This window comes from Mustela nivalis (genome assembly GCF_964662115.1).
Source record: "Mustela nivalis genome assembly, chromosome: X".
Lineage (NCBI taxonomy): Eukaryota > Metazoa > Chordata > Mammalia > Carnivora > Mustelidae > Mustela > Mustela nivalis.
Window position 1 is genome coordinate 132,686,411 of NC_139040.1, and position 7,475 is coordinate 132,693,885.

General features: G+C 63.0%; 2 protein-coding genes across 4 annotated transcripts in view; both read left to right on the forward strand.

Annotated features, from left to right (window-relative positions):
- LOC309856071 (S-geranylgeranyl-glutathione receptor P2RY8-like) overlaps positions 1-7,475 on the forward strand; it is a 499,501-nt gene that overhangs the window by 68,816 nt on the left and 423,210 nt on the right. The gene's annotated exons all lie outside the window — the stretch shown is intronic.
- LOC309855842 (ADP/ATP translocase 3-like) lies at positions 3,696-7,108 on the forward strand. Its single transcript, XM_082716493.1, is given in 5 exon segments — positions 3,696-3,906; positions 4,509-4,794; positions 4,797-4,994; positions 5,842-5,982; positions 6,536-7,108. Coding segments are annotated over 5 exon segments (894 nt in total). The 5' UTR covers positions 3,696-3,795; the 3' UTR covers positions 6,694-7,108.

A 7,475-nucleotide genomic window follows, 5' to 3' on the forward strand; every position in this document is an offset into this window, starting at 1 on the left:
TGGGAAAGAACGGAGAGGGTGTGCGTGCACACACAGGTATATGTCTTTGAAGGGTTTTTACTCGGGCCGCCTGGGTGGCTCAGTCGTTACCTGTTGCTGGTCACGATTGGGTTGGAGGCCCACATTGGGCTCCCTGTTCGCTGGGGAGCCTGCTGCTCCCTCTGCTTCTCCCCCTGCTTGTGCTCTCAAATAAATATGTAAAATATTTTTTAAAAAATATATAGGGTCTTTACTCTTGAGGAACCAAGAGGGCTTCCCAGGTTGCAATTCCGTGCCTGAGCAAAGCCGCCTGCCTACTCCGGGGGACGGTCGTTCCCCGATGCACGCATGCTCTCCTACCGCAGGTGTCTGCCCTGTCTGACCGCATCGCCGGATGAACTCTGTCCTCCAGACATTCGAGGGTGGGGGTTGGACGGGAAGCCGTCAAGAGAACACCCAAGAAGACATCCCCAGGCTCCCCCCGAGGTTCCCTCCCAAGGTCGAGTGTGGGAGTATCTGGCGCCACTCCTGGCCAGCCTCCTCAGCACTCACCAGACCGGGTTACTCAAAGGCAGAGCCTCCGTGAAGGCCACCACCCCCACCCCAGGGACGGACTCACCCACCTGCCGGCTCACAACAGGCAACCCTACCCCGTGGTCCAGCCCCCTCACTGCTTGGCCCTGTTGTCAGCCATTAGCTAAAATGCACAAGGTTTTACCACGGATTCTTACGACAACCTCTTTATTAGTTCACACCCCCATTTCTCAGAAATTCGGGGGATGCGTATTTAAGCACCTGCTGACCAGGTAGCCGCTGACCTCTAGCGGTCTTGGGTCTTAGGAACGTGGGATCCTTCTCATGGTCCCCGTGCCGCCTTTCCGGTCTCGGGGTGGGGTCCTCTGCCTGGGCCATCCTTTCTTAGGTACACGAGGTTCTCGGTGTCTGGGTTGGAGAGACCCCGCTGCCCTCTTGGTTAACCTCTACGGAGCACAGGGGCCATGTCCCTCACCCCCCTCAACACACACACACACACACACACACCCCAAGGACGAACAGGTGAGCGCCTCAGTCTAACCTCCATGGCAAAATGTGTTCTTAACACGAGTTACTTCATTCCTACCTCCCTTTCTTCCTTTCTTTCAGAATCATTCTCCAGGGCCCCTGGAGGTGCCAGGCTGACCGCTGCTAGGGTGGCCACTGGGAATCCGGAGCACAGGAAGGGGTGCAGACCTCTCCCAGGTTAACCGTCTCCACCTACAGAAGGGGTCACTCTGCGGAAGCCCCTCATTCCCAGTCCTAGGCCTGGAGTCCCAGTCGGAGCAGACCCCAACCAGCTTCATCCTGGGCGAGCAGCTGGTTGGGCCCTGAGGTTCCGCCCCACCCACCCACCCCAACCCCGGGGCGGTGATCATCATTTCGAGGGCCCCTTCCAGCCCAGACAGGCTAATCCAGTTCTCACCTGGGAGTGCCCAGACGTGGGCCTCCGAGCGAGCTCCTCATCCCCACCCAGCACCCAGAGCGGCCCTCTGTCCTCTCCTGCAGAGCCCATGGCTGCTCCGGCCAGAGTGCGACTGGACCCTCCAGGGACCTTCCCCACTTCCTGTCCCAGTGAAGCTCAGGAACGTGCCAGAACCTCCACAGCCCTCCTTGTAAGCCCAGACCCTCTAAGCATTTAAGTGACTTCTGAATGCCTCCCCCCACCTTCGCCCCTACAGCTCGATCAGCCTCTGTGCCCTGCCAAGAGCCTTCCCTGCCTCTCCTGGAGGTCAGGACAGGATGGAGGCAGGCATTTGCAAGGACACCGGGAACCGGCGAAATCATAGCCTTGGGGTGCCCTGGGCTCTCCTGGATGCTTTGCCGGCACCCATTCAGCACAAGGGTTTTCTACCTGCTACTGTGGACACAGGAAACCACACGGAAGTGCGGCAGGCGCAGAAGAAAAAAGGAAGGAATAGGAGAAGAGACAGGGAGGGAGAAACCCCAAGAAGCCGTGGCTGAGGATTGCTCTTAAAGATGGAGTTCTGAGCTCTCTGTTTACACCGCTGTAAAATGCAGCTCATGATACACTTACTGCTCCTGCAATTTGGTTACAACTCAGTAAAAGGCTCAGGAGGCGAACCTCCAGGCTTGGGGAGTTTCACGAGTTCTGGGGGTGCATGGAGTGGGTGTGCACGTGTGTGTGCAAGTACTTGCGTGTAAGGAGTGGGTGTGCACATGTGTACACATGCATGCGTGGAAGGAGTGGGTATGCACGTGTGTGCAAGTGCACCTGTGTGAGGAGTGGGTTTTCACCTGTACGTGCAAGTGCACGTCTGTAAGTGTGCACACGTGAGCAGTTGGGTGAACACAGGGCCTGTGCGCTGAGGGCCACCATGGATCACCAACCCATATGGGTTTTGGGACCCCCATGTCGGGGTGGGGTCCTCCACCGGGGCCCAGGGCGACCAGGCCTGGGATGGTCTGAGTCTCTGGGGCAGGAGGCGTGTCTCGAGATGTGTCAGTTTGGGGGGGGGGGGGACCGGACCTCGAGAGTCAGCAGGGAAAGCCAGAGGGTGGTGGGGACGGCAGGGGGGTGGGGGTGATCTGGGCGAGCTAGGGAGTCACGGTAGGGCGCTGGTCACCGCGATGCGCCAGGGGTTTGGGGGGTCTTCGAGGCGAGGCCGACGTGAACTCAGGGTTGAGCAGGGGCAGCCGAGGGGTCACGGGACGGGGGAAGGGGTCTTCGGGGCGAGCCGGGGGGGTCAGCAGGGAGAGTTAAGTGGTCGTGGTCGGGAATGGGGGAGAAGGTGGAGGGTGGAGTTCGGGGCAAGTCCAGAGGTCGCGGTCGGGCGTCGATCAGGCAGAAAGTTCAGGGGCTGAGGTCGGGGGTCCCCAGGGTGAGCCCGGGGGTCGCGGTCGGGCGTCGGTCAGGCAGGAAGTTCAGGGGCTGGGGTCGGGGGTCTCCGGGGCGAGCCCGGGGGTCGCGGTCGGGCGTCGGTCCGGCAGAAAGTTCAGGGGCTGAGGTCGGGGGTCCCCAGGGTGAGCCCGGGGGTCGCGGTCGGGCGTCGGTCAGGCAGGAAGTTCAGGGGCTGGGGTCGGGGGTCTCCCGGGCGAGCCCGGGGGTCGCGGTCGGGCGTCGGTCAGGCAGGAAGTTCAGGGGCTGGGGTCGGGGGTCTCCCGGGCGAGCCCGGGGGTCGCGGTCGGGCGTCGGTCAGGCAGGAAGTTCAGGGGCTGGGGTCGGGGGTCCCCAGGGTGAGCCCGGGGGTCGCGGTCGGGCGTCGGTCAGGCAGGAAGTTCAGGGGCTGGGGTCGGGGGTCTGCGGGGCGGGCCCGGCCGTGACAGCCAGGCCTCGGAGGGCAGCGGGGTGAGCCCTTCCCGCGGTCTGGAAGGAGCCGGGCGCAGGGACCCGACGACGCGCGGCCTTGCCGGTCCGCAGCGAGCGCCCGGGCCCCACCGTGACCTTGACAAGGTCACGGCGGCCGCCGAGACCCACCCCCACCCCCCGCGGCCCGCACGGCGCAGGGGCGGGGCCTCGCTCCCGCCATGCCCTGGGGTGCGGCCCGCGGGAAGGGGCGGGTCCACGGCGGGGACGCGGCCAATGGGCGCGGCGCTGGCGGGTGCGGGGCGGGGCGCGGCGCGGCTCCCGGCAGCCCGCGGGGGCGCGGCGCAGCCAATGGACGCGGCGGGCGGGGGCGCGGGGCGGGGCGTGGAGCCCTTAGCGGCTGCGCGCTGGCCGCCCTGTCCTTTCGGTCCCGGCGGCGGCAGCGCTGAGCCCTCGGCGCCCACCCTCCGGCTCCCCGCGCCCGCACCGCGCCGTCCGCCCGCCGCGCCGCCACCATGACGGAGCAGGCCATCTCCTTCGCCAAGGACTTCCTGGCCGGGGGCATCGCCGCCGCCATCTCCAAGACGGCCGTGGCCCCGATCGAGCGGGTCAAGCTGCTGCTGCAGGTGCGGGGCGGGCCGCGCGCGCTGGCGGGCGGGGAGGGGGCGCCCGGGGCCGCCGAGGGGGGCTGCAGGGGCGCCGGGGGCAGAGCGGGCCGCGCCGGCCGCGTGCACCGGAAGCGCGGGGCCGCGCCGCTTTGTCCGCGCGCCGCCGGGATCGGGGCCGGCGGCGCGTCACGTGGGCGGGGCCGCGGGCGCGCATGCGCCGTCCGCGCTGGCAGGGAGCCTGGGCGCGTGCGCCCGGGTCGGAAGCCCCCAAACTCCCTCCCGGGGTGGGGGGCGGCGAGCGGACCGCGGCTTCTCCCCTGGCCGCGGCCGGTCTTGTCTCCGCTCCGTGCGGCTGCAGATCGGACGGCGCCGCGGTCCGCCGAGACGTGCTTGCAGGCCCCTTGCGGCGGCGGCAACAATGTTGCAACCTTTAGTGGTAACATTGTTGCAGCCGCGTTCCAGTTCGCGAGCTCCCGAAACCGCGTTCCCGACTCTCGCGATGAGCCCGCGCGCTTAGAGGCGCCAGGGAGCTCCCTAGGGACGCGCCTGGGCTCCGCGAGGCTGCCGGAGCGGGGGGAGCCCGTCTTGCGAGCCTGTCCGTCCGTCCGTCCGTTGTGCAGGTGCAGCACGCCAGCAAGCAGATCGCTGCGGACAAGCAGTACAAGGGCATCGTGGACTGCATCGTGCGGATCCCCAAGGAGCAGGGTGTGTTGTCCTTCTGGAGGGGCAACCTGGCCAACGTCATCCGCTACTTCCCCACGCAAGCTCTCAACTTCGCCTTCAAGGATAAGTACAAGCAGATCTTCCTGGGCGGCGTGGACAAGCACACGCAGTTCTGGAGGTACTTCGCCGGGAACCTGGCCTCGGGCGGCGCTGCCGGAGCCACCTCGCTCTGCTTCGTCTACCCGCTGATTTCGCCAGAACCCGTCTGGCTGCCGATGTGGGCAAGTCGGGCACCGAGCGGGAGTTCAAGGGCCTGGGAGACTGTCTGGTGAAGATCACCAAGTCCGACGGCATCCGGGGCCTCTACCAGGGCTTCAACGTGTCGGTGCAGGGCATCATCATCTACCGCGCCGCCTACTTCGGCGTGTATGACACCGCCAAGGGTGAGTGTGTCCTTGCGCTGGGGCTGCCAAGTGAGTGAGGGGCTGCGCACGGGTGGGGATTCAGTCACGGACCTCTAGCGTTCCACGTTCCCCGGGGGTGGGGGGGGTCGGGAGTGCGAGATCCAGCTGTGCACAGGGTTGCTGCAGTTCCTGAGGTGTCCTTGTACGGTGGCCAGCTGTTTACTCTCTGCATTCTCATGTGGCTGTCTTCTGTGTGTCTGAGTCTATTTTTTTAGCTTCCTTTTTATTCATTTGAGGGATTGAGATCTTAAATAGGCAGAGAAACAGGTGGGGGCGGGGTGAGGGAGCACCTTCCCGCTGAGTAGAGAGCCCCATGTGGGGCTCAATCCCAGGACCCTGGGATCATGACCCCAGTAGAAGGCAGAGCCTTTAACACACTGAGCCACGCAGCCATCCTGGGTCTTTCTTTTTTAAAGGGTATTGTTGGTGTTGGCTTAGGTGGGACCCTGATGAGCTCATTTTAAGCTGTTCTTTTTTAAAAAGAGTCTTTCGATTAGCTGTTGGAGGTTGGGGCTCTCGTGTGAGCTTTAGGTTGCACTGTTCACGCTCTGGAAGCAAGCTTAGGCCTGCTAGCGTCGGGGCTGGGATGTCTGCAGCAGAACGTGCTCGCGTGTGGTGTGCCCACTTCCCGGGGCTGGTCTGACCCCTGCTGTACGGAGAGGCCATTCCCGGGCACTGAGTCGGGTCCTCTGGCCAGCAGGTGGTCTGTCTGTCCGCCCACCGGTACTGGGCGTGGGGAGCTCCATGTGGAGCCAGGGTGGGCAGGACTGTTCAGTACTGCGGTGTGTGCAGTGCTAGGTCCTAACGCTGGCCGGTGGTCCCGCAGGCATGCTCCCGGACCCTAAGAACACCCACATCGTGGTGAGCTGGATGATCGCTCAGACCGTGACGGCTGTGGCAGGCGTGGTCTCCTACCCCTTTGACACCGTGCGGCGGCGGATGATGATGCAGTCCGGGCGCAAAGGAGGTATCGTGTCTCTGTGCTGGTGACAGTGGCTCCTTCTAGATCTCCCTGAGGGGGTGGTTCTCTGGCCTCAGCCTCGGGAGTTGTGAGCCGGCAGATGACACATTTAACAGCGAGTTTGGGGGCAAGGCTTTGTGGGCTGACTTCACAGGGTGGGGGACTCCCAGGTCAACGACTGTGTTCTTTTCGAGGCTGCTCTAGACCCCCACAGCTTGGCCAGGTACCTGCCCAAGCCCTTGGTCCTGCCCTTTTCTTGGCTCTTGTCTTTCTAGCGTGGCCAGGGGCCTTGCCTTGATCCCAGGGGTAGAGGTGGTGCTCCTCGATGACTGGAGGGGGTGGTGGGAGTTTCTGGATGTATGGTCCCTAACCGCCCACCCCCCACCCACATCAGTGGGCTGGGCAAGGGCCATGAGCCAGGGCTCTTGGTGTGCCTGTGGTCAGAAGCACAGCTCCCCCACAGAGTACCGTCCAGTTTCAATGTGCTGTGTTTTTCGGGGTTCCCTTTGTGCCCCTGCCCAGGAAAAGCTCCCAGTCAGCTCTCCTGTCTCTCTTGCAGCGGACATCATGTACAAGGGCACCGTCGATTGCTGGCGGAAGATCTTCAAAGACGAAGGGGGCAAGGCCTTCTTCAAGGGCGCGTGGTCCAACGTCCTGAGGGGCATGGGGGGCGCGTTCGTGCTGGTCCTCTATGACGAGCTGAAGAAGGTCATCTAGACGTTCCTCCAGACGCGGGGACCAAGGGAAGCCTGTAGAATACTTTTAACTGTTATGGACCATTGATCTTCGAGAAATTCCAGTGTCCTTGTCCCGGCCAGATCACGCGTAGAGGCTTGGGGAAGGTTCCAAAGGGGGCTCATTGTGATCTACCATTGGCACCAGATTCCATGTACTGATTATGGGGGGGGAGGGAATCACGAGGTTTTGTGGGTCCACAGGCCAGCAGCTCCCTGGCACAGACCTTAGAGTCCAGGTGCTTGTGGGACCCAAGGTGTGTTTAAGTATTTATTTAAAAAAAAAAAATCATGTCTACATTTGTACTTAAGCACTATTCTCTTTTGCACAGCTGAATATTTGCAATTATGTTTCATGTCGGGCATTCTGCTGCAAACATAAAAAAACGGGACACAGACTGGTGGTTTGTTTTCAGCTGAGCGGCGTTGTGGGTTTGGGGCTGGTGGGAGGCAGGGTGGGAGACGCGGGGGGTCAGGGAGGCTACAGGGCATGTCCTGAGGCCCTGTAGGGTAGGGAGGCAAGTTCAGACCAGCCCACTGGCAGCTCATTTGCCGCTTGGGGAGACCCCCCTTGGGTAGGAAAGAGAACCCAACCTGAGTGCGCCTTGGGGCGTCTGAGTGTCCCTGCTCTGGGCGGGGGGTCTTTCAGGAGACCTTCCTTAAACTGCTGTGAGCTTCTGGGACCCCCCCACCCCCGCCCCCCCAATCTGAGCAGTACAGCGTAGCTAGTTTTCCTGTTGGAGAAAGACCACTCAGCTACATTCT